This window comes from Phaethon aethereus, assembly GCF_964289735.1.
Source record: "Phaethon aethereus genome assembly, chromosome: 4".
Taxonomy (NCBI): domain Eukaryota; kingdom Metazoa; phylum Chordata; class Aves; order Phaethontiformes; family Phaethontidae; genus Phaethon; species Phaethon aethereus.
The window spans coordinates 2369664-2386633 of record NC_138578.1 but is presented as its reverse complement, the minus strand read 5'-3'; the positions used below and the strand labels follow the sequence as shown (position 1 = coordinate 2386633).

Here is a 16970-nt window from a genome sequence, read left to right as displayed (position 1 = left end):
TTTCTACAGCGACCCCTCTCAAAGGAGTTCCTCTGGAGCAATCTCTCTATTGGACACCGTGGGCTAAAACTGTCACTTCTTATCCGTGTCCCCCCAAAATGTTGCTTTCAGGGGCGTAGGCTGAAAATAACACTCTGTGAAACACACCTGGGGAACTTTTTGCTCTGCTTTTACCTAGATGCTGCTCTTCTGGATGCCAGATACATTGTTGGAGATAGAGCCACCACAGTGGTTTCATGCTACTCCTGTCCTTCCCGGGCCAGTTGCTGGACTGAACCTGTCACGCAGGAAAACTCTAGTGGATTTTCTGTCCTAGCTGCCTGCCCCGTCCTGCAGCAGGGAAAGCCTGACCCCCAATGAAGGGTGTCCGGAAGCGGACAAGGGGAAACTGCGGATTGCAGCTTAAGGCAGATCCCCACTGAGGAAGGGGTTTTTCTCAGCGAGGGACCCTGCAGCGATGGCGCACTGGCTGTGTGGGTACCGTCATGAGTACGGTACGGCCGCATGCATCTCCTTCAGGCAATAGGCCCGGCCCGGCCTCGCCACGCGCGATCGCAGCCACACTGTTCTCCGGTCGGAGCTCCCGCTGCCGGCCGCCTGCCGCGGCTCCCCCGCGCCCCTACCCGCGACGTCGCTCTTCAGAGCTGTTCGTTTTCCGGTTTTTGGCTTTCTGAATCCCTGTTGCTGTTTGTTTACGTGTTTCTAACACGACGCAGCCCACCCAACCGCGCTTTTATTTCCCGACCTCTTTCGGGGAATATTTTCCCCGCGATATTTTCTTAAATACCTATTAAAACCAAGAGCAGGACCTTTTCTTCCCCCGCCACAACGGGAAGATCTGTTGAGCTTGCTTGTCCCTTTTTTTACCTGTCGGCCGTGGGTGGGGAAGCGCTGATGACACCGCACACACCCACACCCCCCCCCCGCACCTCTTCCCCCCCCCCCCAGCCAAGCGCCCCCCCCCCCCCAGCCAAGCGCGCGTAGTGGTACAGCCCTGGGCCGTCGCTGGTTGCGTCACCACGCGACGCTCGCCTGACGGCGGGAGGCCGCGCTACCCGGAAGCGTTTGACGGCAGCGGCCGGAAGCGACGGGGGTTTGTTTCTGGCCGGACCACACCGGGGCTGCACGCGCCTCCCGCGGCCCCGCCGACGAGCAGCTCATGGCTTTCAACTTCGGGACAACGGCGGGGGCCGGTGCCGCCAACCCGACCGGTGAGCGCGGGGAGTCCCGGGCGGGGGCGGGGGGGAACCTTTTCGTCTCCACGCCACGCGCCGGGTCTCGTACCTGAGCCCCAACGGTCGCAGGGCGCGCGTGTCCCCCCACCAATGAGAACCGCAGCCCCTTAACGGTCGCGGCGCGCACGTGCAGAGTGTCATGTGCCCCCCACCAGTGAGAACCGCAGCCCCTCAGCGGTGGCGAGGCGCGCGTGCCCCCCCCTCCCCCCATGAAAACCGCAGCCCCTCAGCTGTGGTGAGGCGCGCGGTCGTGTCCCCCCCCCCCCCGCCCCCAATGAAAACCGGAGCCCGTCAGCTGTGGCGAGGTGCGCGTGCCCCCCTACCAGTGAGAACCGCAGCCCCTCAGCGGTGGTGAGGCGCGCGTGCTCTCCCCTCAGTGCGACCCGCAGCCCCTCGGCGGTGGCGGGGCGCCCGGTTCCCCCCTCAGTGCGACCCGCAGCCCCTCGGCGGTGGCGGGGCGCCCGGTTCCCCCCTCAGTGCGACCCGCAGCCCCTCGGCGGTGGCGGGGCGCCCGGTTCCCCCCTCAGTGCGACCCGCAGCCCCTCGGCGGTGGCCGGGCGCCCGGTTCTCCCGGTCCACGTTCGGTCCGGAGCACGGTGGGCACGGCCGTGCGGAGCTGTTCTCGGCAGGGCTGTGGCAGGGCCGGGTGTGGACGTTTCCTCTCGCCTCTTCTCGGTGGAGCCGGTGAGTTGCGAGGTCCCCCGGTGCTTCTTCCCGCCCGCCTTTGGTCAAACGCTGTCCCTACCATACCGGCCGGGTTTTGTTGGGTTTTTTTCTTCCTCCCGCACAAACAGCTGCTGCACAGTGGTGGTGGGGCCGTGTCGGGACCTGTCGAATGAAGAGTGGGTTGCTCTTAGGGCGCATGTGATGTGGTGATGCACGGTGGTACCTGGTTAATGCTGCCAGGTCACTCGGATCATTACTTCTGATTGCAAGTAGTGATCTTTTATGGGTGAGGTGCTCTTGGAAGTTAATTTCTGAGCAGTGTAAAAGACAGCGCTTAATGTGTAAAGGATGAAAGCCTTTTGTCCTCTTACTGTTTTGCTGCTGTCAACTGAGTGTCAGTTTTGGTGAAACGTAAGCCAGAGCCTTCCTTACTCTCGCTTAGTTAAATGATTCTTTGTTGGGTCTGAGAGTAGACACTGTAAGTCCTTTGGATAGGGCTCATCCTCACTGCAGTTAGCCTGGGCTATGCTGCGTGATCTTTCACTCTGACTGTTTCAGACACAGATTTTCTGGCCTCATCTTAAAGTAAAAGATAACCCTGTACAGCTTGTACACTGTTACTGTGTTTATTGTGCTCACAGACCAGTATTGGAGGGAATTCTGGGATCACAGCCCGGGACTTCTCGTTGTCTGTCCGTCTTGTCTAGCATGAACCTGTTCTCAGCTCCTCCTGGGGCAGGAACAGGGGAGTCGCTGTATTAGCCCATCTTTCTTAGCACTGAAAAACCTGGATGTATCAGGTAAGACACCAGCAAGCGCTGCAGAGGACAGATTTTGTGAATGTAGCTTGAATAAGTCTGCCCTGGAGTCTTTGAGGCGTGCGTGGTACCACAGCTGCTGGAGTTGTATTTTGTGATTATTCTGCTATTGCTGCTCATATGTGGGTGTGGTATTAGCATGAAGATGGTTTATTCTTGCTTTCCTGATAACTTAGGAAATAATTATGCTACAATCGGTTATACTAGTACAGATTCAGTGGTATCGAGCAATCTTAGGAGGCTAAAAATGACTCTTAACGGGAACTTTGAATATTCACGTGGATATTTTCATGTGTAGCTTTGAAATAAGATTAGAAGAATGTTAGCTGCTTTATATGCAGTATAGTTGAAAAAATAACACACTTAAAACAGTGATGTAGGGAGAGTGGGTTAAACGGAAGCTTTTAACTGTCCTTGTGTTCAGTCAATCATGTTTAATGCCAGTTAATATCTTACTCTTGTTTTTAACTATGCCTGTCTTGTCCGTGGTGGTGGAAAAATACTTTAGCTTTTCTTTTCTGAACCTACCTTTTACTTAGAACTAATGTTACCTTGCTCTTTTTCTGCTTCCCGCTTGTCAGGATTTGGTGGGCTTGAAACTACAAACTCTACCGCCAGTGGGTTTAATTTTGGGGGTTTCGGATTAACTGCTAATCCTGCAGTGAATTTTAATATTGGGAATTTCGGTGTTTCCACTACCTCAACTCCACCATTCAATTTTGGTAACAGTCTGGCAAGTGCAGGTAGATAATACATAAATACTTGTTCTGTAATAAATGTTAATAGCAGAGGTCCAAGAATTACATTCCTAGCTGAGAATCTATATTTAGTACTAATCTGCATATCCAGTGAAGACTGGAGATAGAAGCTCTGAAAGTGGAATGGGTTTGACAACCATAGCCTTGTAGGGCTTTTTTGCCTATTCAATTCTCAAGAAATAGCTGTTGTGGAAAAATAACCATGCAGCAAATACTCAGCCTCTGAAATGGAAGTGAATTGTGGTAACCTACCAGTCTGACCCAGAATAAAATTGAGCCTCGATTACCTAGCAAAAGGGCAACACGAATTTTCCGTTCAGATGCAGACAGTCACGAACAGTTGCAGAGCTGGTCCCTAACGCCATGTTTCCTGACATGAGATTCTTGGACTACTGCAGTCATGTTTTTCATCTTCCCCTGCGTCTCCTCATTGGCCTTCCGTTGGCTGTCATGAATGCACTACACCTCAATAGTTTCTGTGGAGAAACAAATTTTATACGATCAGCACAAAATAAACAGCCCTCGCTGTGATCGCAGTTTCCTAAACGCCCTTCTGCACCCGGAAATAGCGTGCATCCCAGGCTCTCGTTAAGAGATTCTCTATGCTGCTGGGAGGGTCTTCTGCGTGATGTGGGCGCTGGGTATTGATTAAGAAAACCATTCATGGCCCCACTTAGTTCCATCAGTTCTGAGCGATCAGCTGATATAATTTGAAGTGAAAATCTTCATATAAAAATGCTGAAGTCTATGGATTTCTACTGCTTTTACTTGTGTAGAATTAGCCCATGGGGTCTCGTTGCCGCTGTTCGTATAGGAATTACATTCATTCCACAGTGTCATTGCTCCCTGTGTTAGCATATACTCTCACCTGTTTCATGCACTCGAGGGTTCTGATTTTGGTTTTATTTGGTATGAATGCTTTCGGACTGTATTTCTTTAGCTGAATTTGGACTACTCCAAAAGAGAACCTGGATACTTAATTTTGTTTAATGGTTTGCACTCTTAGATCTTTTTTCAAGAAAGGATGACTAAATTGCTGCGAGTACAAAACCACCTAAAAATTGTATCATCTGATGGTCCTCCCACTTAGGGTTTCTCACTGGCTGGTAGGACTGAAACTTGAACGTTACAGGGACCAACTTTTTATACCTGCCTGCATTAAGATGTTTGCCAAATGGAAATAAAATGTGATTGCCTGTCAACTTTGGCCTAAGCTATTTATTTTGTCTGTATACTAGAGGGTGGTAAGTATAGTAGGTCTGAAGAGAGGTGGGGGTTTTTGACTATTGACATGTGAGTTAGCAGTGGCAGCATCTTTTTGGCAAAACTTTTGTAGCAGACCGTCTTTCTTCATTTGAGTGGATGTAAAAGCAGTTTGAAATGGAGAGACTCGATTCTCCAGGGCTAGTCAGGAGGCCACAGGCTGCACCTTGGGCCAGTGGTGCACTGGGGTACGGTAGCACCTGTCTCAGCACAGCCGCCCTGTATCGGGGCACCTCTTCTAAGGGGGCAAATGGGAAGACGGGTTTCTTGGGGCTTTCTCTGGCACAGTGGAGCTCAGGCCCTCACTCAGGACTCCATCTGGTAGCCAGTGACTAGTTTTCCTGAAAAAATGTGGAAGGCTGATAGCTATTGCATCTGTCTTCTGCTGATAGTGGTCAAACCTCCAAATGAGATTTGATCAGGATGACAGGGGAAACTACGCCTGAAAAAAGAAAAAAAACCGCCTTTGTAGAATTTCACCTGTTGGTAGAAAGAAGTCGTTGCTGTGCCGGCGTTCCCACATAGGCACAGGAATTGTGCGTGCCGTAGCCTCAGGCTTTGCTCGATTTGTTTCTATTTTTGCTCTTAAGAAGTTAGGAATGTTGAAAAAGCTCACAAAACATGAGGTAGTTTATTAAATACTTTAGCAATGACATTGACTAGACATATCCCTGAGAGTGAATCTAAGAAATACTATCATTAGTTGTGTCTGTTACTAAGGAAAGCACATGCTGCTGGTAAAGGAATAGGATGTTAGTTAACCGCCGCTTCTTTGTATGCTTTTTTGACGCACCGTAGATGTATTGGCTTTCTGGTTCATGTTTTCTCCCCGTTTCCTTGGACAATTAATTCGATACCCATGATCAGTGTGAACTACATGCTTGTAACATCATACATCCGTCAACATCTCTTCTCATAACACCCTTTGAAGCGTGCAGTTTATTGTCATGTTACTTACAGCTGCCGCTTACAATGTGCCGTCTACCTTACTTACAAACTTTGTTTGTTAGGTGCGTTTGGAGGATTTGGGACAACTACCACCACTGCGGGACCAACATTTAGTTTTTCTGCTCCCACCAATACAGGCACCAGCGGTAAGACAGCACAAGTCTGAAAGCGTTTGCTTTAGAATGAACAGTAGGGCACAGCCCTTCACAGTCATGTTCTGTGTTTCACAGGTACTATTCTCCTCTAAGTCAATAATTTTTTGCTTATTTCCACAGGACTCTTTGGTGCTACCCAGAACAAAGGCTTTGGATTTGGTACTAGTTTTGGCACAGGAACTGGAACTGGCTTGGGTAGTGGGTTGGGAACTGGGCTAGGCTTTGGAGGCTTCGGTACCCAGCAGCAACAGACCAGTAAGTATGGTCTTCTCTTGGTTTGCCCCTTCCTTAGCAACCAAAGCATAAGGCTGCAACAGACGCACAAGTAGCGGGACAGAAGTATATTATAAAAGGAGGCTGTTACACTTAATCTCTTGATTGGTGGAGAAGTTGCAGAAATGTGGCTTTTGAAATGCCTACATGTGCAGTACTTGCCTTTTTCTTAAACTAGAGCTCAGGCAAGTTTCTGAGCTTCACCCTTGACTTTCCGACAACAATATTTACCCCTTTGGTTTGGCAGTGGTAGAAAGAGTACTTGCAGAATTGATGTTGGCAGTCACAGCAGTACTAGCAAGGAGAGGAAGACAGTGTTGAGTTCCCTTTAAATGTGAGTTGGATAATGACCAGCTGTAGGCTCTGAGTCCACTGAATTTGTACCGACAAATCTGCCCTTCAGATTTGGATGTTGAAGGTGCTAGATGATGTCATGGGACAACATAGACCTCTTATTTAAAGAGAAAAGAAAAAATCTTTTCTTCTAACTGGGCATTCAGGAACTTCTGTTGCTGATGAAGGTTGGGAGTAAAAAGACACTTTTGAAAAACATTATCTGATTTTGATTTATTTATTTATTCTGTGCATTTATTTTTCTTCTCAAAACGTGAAAAGAAGTGATACCAGTGGTATGCAGATGGTACATGTTAGCGAGCGAGTCTGTCCTGGTTGGTAAAGGAGTTAATTTTTTTTTTCTTCATCCAACACAGCATTAGGAAGCGGCTTGTTCAGCCAGCCTGCTCAGACACCTGCCCAGTCAAACCAGCTCATCAATACAGCCAGTGCCCTCTCGGCTCCGACACTCTTAGGAGATGAGAGAGATGCTATTTTGGCAAAATGGAACCAGCTTCAGGCCTTCTGGGGAACAGGCAAAGGGTACTTCAACAATAACATTGCTCCAGTGGAGTTCACACAGGAAAACCCCTTTTGCAGGTTTAAGGTATGGAATTTTTCAACTACCCACAAACAGTTCTGAAGCAGTTACTCTGCTTGCTGAGTGTCAGAGTGTCTCATGAGTGTTAAATCAGATTTTGTTACCGTTAAGAGTATCTTTCCAGGTAACGTACACAATTCTGATGCATGCTAATTGAAAGGTTTGAAGATCTACAGGTGCTGGAAATCTGGGTGCTGTGAGGTATGAGATTGAGTGCATATGTGGATCATGAAACTAACCTTTTTCTATGATAGTGTTCAGATTAGTGCATGTGTGATTGGAGCAGATCTCTGGAAATAAATTTTAACGTGTGTTTGTTTAGGTTACAATATTAGAGAATCTGTTTAAAATAACCTTCGCATCTGAAAGAAACTGTTAACATCTGGAATAAGAACTTCAGGGTCTTTTTCCATTGCTTTGCCTACATTAGAAAAACCCTCTATGAACCTGTCCCGTGCATACCTTTTTAAATACACCAGCCTTCAGCTTTGTTCTGCCTTTATCCTTGCCAGTGCTAAAGCTGACTCCATTCCTTGTATGATATCGTCAGCAATCCGACATCTTGCTTCTGATGTCAAATCTTCTGCAAATCTCGCGCTTGCTGACTTTCTTAATAGAATCATAGAACGGTTTGGGTGGGAAGGGACCTTTAAGGGTCATCTAGTCCAACCCTGCTGCCATGAGCAGGGATATCTTCAACTAGATCAGGGTGCTCAGAGCCCCCGAGCTAAGCTTCAGACTTGAAAATGGATTTGGGTCAGGCACGGTGATACCCTTCTTTCCCAGGCTGATTCTTTGAAGCGTAAACTTTCTAACGTGAATGTAGGTTAATACCTAATTAAGACTAGGTTTGCTTGTGCACATTGTGACACTTTCTGTAAAATATTGGCAGCAACTGAGCGCCTGCATAAGAAATGTTTGGCTTCTGTTGTATTACCTTTTTAGATGTTACCTTGAATATTTTGTTGATAATGCACCTGAAAGCTTACTCACATGTAAGTTGTTGCCTGAAATGGTTTTAGAGATTCACTTACCAAAAGGAGAAGTTTTCCATTCAAGTTAGACAATGCCACCTGCTAGGTTTACTTTTGTCCCTATGACTTGAGTATTACTAATGTCATTATGAATTCGTGTACCTTAAGTGAAATACAGAAAAGTTCAATATATGCTAGCAATGGCGGATGCCTAAGAAAATTAGCGGAGAAGTCGATAGCACAGGTATGGGAGCAAAGCGTCATAATAAGCGCATTTGGTTTATTGCCTCTGTAATGAGACGTAGGATAAGGACGAAGCATTACCTGAAGGGTTTTGCAGGTGTTCAAGGAATCCACTTGAACACAATTCCAGCTCTAGAACAAACAAGAAGCATGCAGAACCCAGAAAAGTATGCTTCTACGGTATGTCAAGTAAACAAAGTAAAAAATCCAATAGTTTGAAAATATTTCATTTCGTAAAGGAGTCTTGAAAGATTTCTTCTTTTCAAACACAAATACCAGAGGAGTCATGCATGTGTGGTCTTCGTACTACTTTACACATAATGAGATGTAGTCTTCTATGTACTGGCAAGTCTTTCCCCGCAGTATGGGACTCTTTCACAGCTATGAAGGTGAAAGGGATGCTTTTAGAAAACAGTAGGTGATTGTGTGGAGGTTGGTTTGTTTGGGGGTGTGTTTTTTCTTTTGAGGCCTCAGAAGGAATCGGGGACAGCTGTAATACCGGTAACTTTGAAGTTTCTTTCCTTAAAAAGATGAGGTTTCCCTCAGACTCTGTCCTTACAGAACTGAGTTCTTCCTTAGCTTTTACTGTTGTGCCTCATGACAGGACGGTCTCACTAAAGAAGGCTGATTTTGTGAGGCTCGCCATCGCAGGGAACTACCTGCTGCTGACCAAGACCACGCTCTTGGCACAACCCCAACTCATTTCTCTCTTCAGCTGAACTTGCACAAGGGGAATGGCGCAAGTCACCCTTGAAAAGCACACACCGTCCAGTATATCACTGGTGATACATTGGTGCGACAGCTCATCAGAAAGACAAGATGAAAACTGCCGCTCTGCTTTTGCTTACGATGAGTTAACAGTTTAGGTCTTTCTCACAAGTCACGTGGAGTTTACACTGGAGCTGACAGGGGTTTTTTGAAACGGGGAAAGCACGCTGTTACGTAGCACAGGCAGCAGTGAGTGTTGCTGTATTACATTATGATGTTGAATTAAACATCTAACTTTACTGCAGCTTTATCACAGCAAGATTAAAGATAACACCAACTTTATAAGCAATTGTACAAAGAAACTGTGACACTTGCTAACACAAGGAAAATTGTCTGTCCCAAACTCTTGTGTGATAATCTTACTTAATGCACGTCTTAGCTAGCAGAAATATTCCATGTCCGTGTTTTGACTTGGACTGCCAGGCAAACTGCCCAGATCTACAGTAGGTAAATGCTAAGAAATCAATAAAGGTTTTCAGTTGGCTTATCTTTTTAATTAGGTTATGTCAGTAACTGTTTTTCATTCAGACATCTGGAAATGTAATGTTGTAAAACTCTTCTGGAACTCTGGTACTTTTTCTGTATTAAAGTCTGGTCCTCTGGTTCCTTTTGCAACTCAGAAGAAGTCTCCCAATCCATAGCTTTTTTTTTTTTTTCTTTTTAAGATGGGGAATGGATACTTACCAACTTTTTGTAAAAGTCTGAACTGTTTCAAAAGCTACTCTACTGGTGGTCTTGTGAGAGCACATTTTAAAGGGGGATTAATTTTATGTTTCTGCATCTCTGAACATGTTGTAACTTGACTTTTGAACCAGTTACTCTAAAAATTGAGGGGTTTAGCCCCTACCCTTAATGCCACATGGGTATGCTTTTGCTAAGTAATATATCCCCAGTTCTTGTTTGTTCATTTGCAGGCTGTGGGTTACAGTTTAATGCCCAACAACAAAGATGAAGATGGCCTCGTGGTCTTGGTCTTTAACAGAAAAGAAATAGATATACGAAGCCAGCAGCAGCAGCTCGTAGAATCGCTACACAAAATTCTGGGAGGAAACCAGACCCTCACTGTCAACGTAGAAGGTGTTAAAACGATGCCAGATGACCAGTATGTGAACTTTATGCAGTTTTGGCTTTTTATCCGGTATTGCGTGTTATAAAGGGCTGGTGCTTAGTCTACTCTGTCTCCCTTTCTCCTTCATTTTATATCTGTTCATCCCGAGTCTGATTTTATGTCTTCCGTTCCTTTGTGTTGCTTTTTCTGAAGGCGTTCAGCCCTGTATCTTTCCTGTGTATGTTCCTTGCTTTTGCTGGAGTGCACAGCTGAGGACCTCAGCTCAAGGTCAGGAAATAGGTTTCTCCAAACCCTTCTCAATAGTAAGAAATGGAGATGAGGATGCTTACCATGACGGTGGGATTAAATACCTAGTATTTTAGGAGCTGTGAGGTATTCTTCACTTGGTCATGTGTAAGGTGGAAGGGCACTATGCACTTGGGATGTATAGTAATAGGGTCTTCGCAGTGTTCCATATCGCAAATGTTTGTTTCGGTGGGAAAGCTCTTCCCGAGCTTAGCTGAGCCAGCGCGTTCTGCGTGTGTTATAACACAGTGCTGTCTGCTTTGACTTGTTTGGGGCCTTCAGGCTAGTCTGCCTGAAGTACTTCAGCACGCTGACATTTCTGCTTCCTACTTTCCCGCAGCCAAAGGTTTTAGATTATTCTTAATGTAGTGCTAGTATCGCCATATAATACGGTTGTTAAAACTTGTGGGGACAATGTCATTTTGTGGAGTGTTTACAGCTTTCCTCTTTCTGCCTTGCTATGTTAAACCCTTGATTTACTTGTACTTTATATCGCAGCTAAAGGAAGTTAACAGTCAGCTGGGAGAAGTGGTAACTTTGATTTAGGGTTGTTCTTTATTGTGTTAATTTCTATACGCTGCTGGCCTTTTTCTGACAGTCGACATTTTGTCTCGCTCAGGACGGAAGTGATCATTTACGTTGTTGAGCGCTCGCCCAACGGCACTTCGAGGAGAGTTCCCGCAACGACCCTCTACGCCCACTTTGAACAAGCCAACATAAAATCGTCCCTGCAGCAGCTGGGGGTCAGCCTCTCCATGGCCAGAACGGAGCTTTCCCCGGCACAAGTGAAACAGCTCCTGCAGAACCCTCCTGCTGGTGTGTAGTCTGGGGCTGCGCAGGGGCACAGCTGGGCCTCTGCTGGGGCTTTTTTGGGTCTCTGGGAAAAACGCAGCTGTCGGCCCACTGGAAAACACCTTTTGAAACTATCAGGGTTTCCAAGGCATTCTGGCATGCCATTGTAGGGCTTTCCATGGCAGACGGTTTTCCCGCTGAAGTGCAATGTAGTCCACCAAGACAGTTACAATTTAACAGGAATTTGCCACACAACACCATACTGTATGATTCAGCCACTTCAACTTGTCCAATTAAAAAGAAGTTAAATATCAGCATAATCATGTCCCATGTCCTATAATCACTTCTTGGTGTTCAGGGGGGTCGCTTAGCCTGTGTATGTGGCCACAGATAGTACGTATACAGCTTTGTTTTAGAGTAGTTAAGTGCCATTCATGCTATTTCACAGGATAATTGTAGCTTATTCTCTACGTCCACGCAGCATCGCTTGTGGTACTTGGAGTGAACTCCCTGCAGTGGGTCAGGGAAAGCAGCCTGTGGTTTCCAGCAGACAATATGTACCGTGTTCAGCAAGACCATAGCGTTTAAAAACACAGCAAAGATTATGATATCTGGATTGCAAAAATAACTTGTCCTACTCTTGCAGAAAAATCAGAAGACAAGCAGCAGTTTTCCAACTGTTGCAGCATTTGGGAGAAGTAATTGCTATGCGCACAAGCAAGTTGAGTTTCTTTAATATTGGAAGTGTATGATAAGGCCTGTGTAACGATGGTTGGGCACAGCTTGTTAGTCCATGACTGAGAAGGAAGCTGAGTTAATCAAGCAGGAAGATGTGCAAGAAGAGGTGTTAGTGCTAGCTCTAGAGAAGCAGTCACAGCCCGAGAGATGAGTTTTGGTATAAAGACAACAGGTTTTATGAGGAAGGACCTGGAGTGTTGTGCAGTGGAGAACGTTACGGTAGCTGACGGTTCTAGTCTCCTCTTTAAGCTGCCCTGAAATTGTGAAATTACCAGCACTTTTTTTTTTTTGCTTTTTTTGGAGTGTGTGTGTCTGGTCAGAAAGTCAATTGCTTTCCTATCAGTGTTGTCTGTTGGGTTTTTTTCCAAGCATACCTAGGTGTGTGCATTTAATATACTGATCTGATTTGCAGTCAGGTTTGGAGAAGGTGATAACTTGCATCATGATATTAATGTACGTGTACAATTAGACAGCTTTTGTTTTACACAACTACCTAACAAAGCAGTTCGTGGCAAAACAAGCAACTGTTCTGTCAACAGATAAAATCCTTAGACAAATCCTGCTAGGAACCATGATAATTCCTGCTGGGATTATTTTTCCAACTGGTTTGGTACTTTGATTACTTACTGGGGTTTTTTTTAATACTATTTTTTTCTATACAGTAAGCAACTTAAAGAGGAAAGATGACCCAAGTGTAGCATACAGTGGAAACAATAGGACTTTTTCCCCTTGAAGTAGGGCTTGTCCCATTTGATCTCTTAGGGGTTGTTCCTTCCCCATGCTTTCAACCAGAAGTAGTGCTTGACAGCTTTTTGGACTGAACTTACTGCCACAGTCCAGGACCAAGACTTTTAAGAACTACCCTTGTTTAATTAACCCTAATTTGTATAACAGTCATTCAGGTTAGCAGAGTTTATAGGGTTTGTGTATTTCCTAGTATTTTTCTGCTTAACAGCTGTAAGATATGATATTTGTTCAGACCTAGCCATACTAAAAATGTGTGTGTTTGGTTTTTTTAAGGTGTTGATCCTATTATATGGGAACAAGCCAAAGTTGATAATCCTGATCCTGACAAGTAAGTCTAATAGTCTGTCCAAGTATTACAAAAAGACTTGGAGAGGGGAGAAAAATATTACATTGTGTAGTACCCTTCAGGTAACTCGTAAGAATCTTCTTAGAGAATAACTTTGTCAAATGCTGATCTCAGCTGAAGTAGTGAGGATTGCAAGAAAAGCCCGTCTACTCCCTTTACCCACTAAGGCGCTTAAGGGTTGTCAGGATAAAGAGCCTAACTTGCATCACTTTGAGTTGTGGTGTCCTCCATTATATGGCCTAGTTATTGTGACTGACTTTTTTGCAACCATTATGGGTTTTTCTTCTTTATTCCTGCAGCTGAAGGTGATGTACCCTCCAGTGGTTGCAGATAACTTAAGCTGATTGCTTTATGAAAAAGGAACAGGTTGTTAGCAATAGTGAGGACTGTAGAACTTAGAAAAACAAGATATGTTTACGTATAATCTTCATTTGCAATAGGCCAAGATCACCTGTAACTTGATATTAGATTATGCTCGTAATTATAAATCCATACTGTGTGTCTAATATAAAAGTGTGTTGTAAGAAATATTTGTGTTCTTGTAGACTTATTCCTGTGCCAATGGTGGGTTTCAAGGAGCTGTTGAGAAGATTGAAGGTCCAAGATCAGATGACCAAACAGCATCAAACTCGATTAGATGTAAGCTTTCTCAGCTTGATCATGACTGCTTGCTGTTGACAAAGGATGTGGTGTTAAATGAGCTTTCCTTCGTGCCTCCTGTGTGTTGAAAACTGAAACTGGAACCATGAGCGTGGTGCTGTGACTGGTTATCACTGTTTCTTAATATAATCCTTAATTATATCTTTTGGACAAAAACTGAGCAGTGTGTTTTGGCTTCCGTTTTTTTTTTTCAGGTTCAAGCTTGCTGTGTTGTTATAGGCTAATTCAAACCCACTGAATTAAGTTGCACTGGCACGGACTTTAATTTGGGCACCCAGTTTTCTGATGCCTTCTGAAAATCCCAGTTGCAAATGAAAATAAATAGAAACCAGAACAGTGGAGGTCTAGCAGAAAGCTGTCTGAAAGCACCTTTGGCGAGGACACTAAGTTGCTGGACCGAGTACTGTTTGGAAATTCAAGGTTTCAAATCAGGATTGAAGTGTTTGTTATCAGAAACTCTTATGACTTCCAGCTGACTCTGTCTCTTCTGCAGATAATATCAGAAGATATCAGTGAGCTGCAGAAAAACCAAACGACAACTATGGCAAAAATTGCACAGTACAAAAGGAAACTGATGGCGCTTTCTCACAGAACGTTGCAGGTAACATGGAGAGTCTAAATAACTTGTTCTGACACATGGTCTAGTGCCAGAAAGCAAACTGACGGGGGGCAGGATGATCTGTGCAATCATGTGCAGGTCCAGTGTTGACAAAGAAATTCTGATTTCATCCAAAAGGTATTGGTTTAAGTAACAGGCAGAGCTGTCAGGGAAAGCTGTAGGTGCACAGTGTGTCTTTCTACTTCGGGAACCTTCTCTCTCGCTTACTCAGAAATCATGGGACTACCCTGAGGTCTCGGAGCAGCAGACTAAACCACAGAACAAATCTGATGAGAGACATGCTGGAGGAAGGGCAAAAAGACTTGTGGATAGGCTAGTGGGGAAAGAGATGGGCAAAGTCTTCTCTAATGAACCTCAAAGGCTTGTTTTGTAGGTGTTAATAAAGCAAGAGATCCAAAGGAAAAGTGGTTACGCCATTCAAGCAGACGAAGAGCAGCTTCGTGTACAGTTAGATACAATTCAGTGTGAACTTAACGCACCTACGCAGTTCAAGGTGAGTAGGTAATAGACCTTTGCCAACAACTCTGTTTTTCCCTCACAAGAGAATTTTGTAAGTTTTCCAAACCATGCCTATATACTTGTTGTGGAAAGCTTTCACAAGAGAAGTCCAGCAGTGTTACTAGGCTGTAGTGTCACGCTCTTTGCTGGTTAACTGATGGGTAATTGGGTATTTTTGAGCTCTTGGAAGTATTGGAGTTGCTTGCCCTTTGCATGTCGTCTTAAAAAAAAAAAAACCCCAAAAAAAAAACCCCCGAAAAACCAAAAAAAACCCCAAACAATTACAAATGGAATGAGCAGCCATGCTTCTGGCCCTGGTGACTTGAGGAGTCATACATGCTGGAGCTCTGACAGGTGTAAATGAGTTGCGTTTGATTTAAGCCTGTTTCTCTTCCCAGGGCAGACTGAATGAGCTCATGTCCCAAATCAGGATGCAGAACCACTTTGGAGCAGTGCGGGCTGAAGAGCGCTATTACATAGATGCAGACCTGTTAAGGGAAATCAAGCAAGTAAGTATTACGGCGTAGAGCTCTGGGATGTTCTTTGAACTTCGTACTTTAAGCCAGATACGCACTAACTTGGGAGATGTATCTAGAATGTCTTGGGTCTTCACTTGTTTGCTGATGAAGTCCTTCTTATTGCTGTCGGTGACCGTGCATCGAGGGGTTGTACAAAACCACTCTATGCAGTTTGGCTAATAGTGCAGAAAATGCTGGTTTTCCTTCTTCCAAAGAAATTATGCCAGGCTTCTCCATGTGCCAAGGCCACCAGCCATGGCACCTTTGAGAAACAGTACTTGGAATCCGTGAAGTTGAACTACGCTTATGCTGGTTTTTAAATTATTTGCCTGCAGCATCTGAAGCAACAGCAAGAAGGCCTGAGTCACCTCATCAGCATTATAAAGGATGACTTGGAGGACATCAAACTTATAGAACATGGGCTGAATGAGAGCATTCCCATCAGAGGAGGAGTATTCAGTTGACATGGTGGGTTCTGCTGCTGGGCTTACGCAGAACATGTTACTCAAGTTCATGGTTCACCTTCCAAGGCTAAAACTGTTGAGGTAAAATAAAACACGTAACTTCTAGGAGCAATGGTATTTTGGCTGTTACCTTTAGAATTAGCAAAGCCTCTCCTAAGCTTTTGAACTTGACCTTTGGAAGGTTTATATTTTATAAAGCTGTATATGCTTTAATAAAAGAAGGAAAACTGAATCTGTTCAGATACTGTTTTACTATAAAAGTATATGTACTATTGTACATTTTTTCTGGTTTTTTTTCCTTTTTTTACAACAGCGTTGTCCTAGAAATGCAGTGCCAAGGGAATTGTTCCACGCGTGACTTGGTTTGTGGAAAGCTTAGCCCACTTCCATGTTTTTGTCAAAACAATCAAGTAATGTTACTATGTAAGCAGCTAATTGAAATCATTACAGATACTTATGTTGCTATACCTATGTCGGTCTCTGCAATACCTGTAGTTTACTGGGGCAAGATGCTGGAAGTTGATGTTTCCGGTTTCTGTCCTTCTTTTGGACTGCAAGCATCTGAAGGTTATGTTTTTATCACTTCATGTATGTGTATTATACAAAGTTTTGCTGCCCCTTAAATAACCGCAGAATGTCTGGCCATTGTCTTCTGCCTTTTTTTTTAATTGACGGAGAGTAATAAATTCAGTCCGACTTTGTAATAACTTGTTCACGGCGTTGGCTTTTTCTCAGCTACCTTAGCAAAGCAGTGCAACTGTTCCCCGCTCTATGTTAATGCACTTCCTTCTCCTCCCAGCAGGGCAGGTAACAGGCTTTCAAACCCTCTGCCACGGTGCTGCTTGGCAGCTCCAGTCCCCAAAATGAAATACAAGGTCACGTCCCTGAGATCCTACCTTGTACCAAGTACTGCAGAGCAGGTGCCTGCTACATGCATTGTAAAGGGTGCTTTTCTTTTCCCTCAAGTTGCCTTTTTTTGCACCTTACAACAGTCATTGAAAATAACTGCAACTACAATCCGTTCTTCTCTGCAGGAGGAGTTTGTTCAGTAGAAACAACTCAAATAGGGTAGAGGCAGAATAGTTTTGTTCACTAGCAAAAAAAAAACCAAAAACCAAAGCTCCGCTGCTCAGACAGTTGACAAACGAGAGAAGCCATGAACAGCCCAGAACCAGCAATCTAGAAAAAACTGTTTATTG

General features: G+C 44.8%; 1 protein-coding gene across 2 annotated transcripts; it reads left to right on the top strand.

Annotated features, from left to right (window-relative positions):
* Positions 1–1159: 1159 nt before the first annotated feature.
* NUP54 (nucleoporin 54) lies at positions 1160–15911 on the top strand (the record flags this gene model as incomplete). 2 transcript variants are annotated; one of them, XM_081999479.1, is made up of 13 exons in its annotated part: positions 1160–1211; positions 3301–3462; positions 5751–5834; positions 5964–6098; positions 6827–7056; positions 9950–10137; positions 11009–11205; positions 12940–12994; positions 13558–13651; positions 14166–14273; positions 14665–14784; positions 15188–15298; positions 15643–15911. In XM_081999479.1, 13 exons carry the CDS (start codon positions 1160–1162, stop codon positions 15769–15771), a joined length of 1665 nt encoding a protein of 554 aa, XP_081855605.1. In that variant the 3' UTR covers positions 15772–15911. The 2 variants fall into 2 exon arrangements, with proteins under 2 accessions (XP_081855605.1, XP_081855606.1); XM_081999480.1 differs by lacking the exon at positions 3301–3462.
* Positions 15912–16970: the final 1059 nt, after the last annotated feature.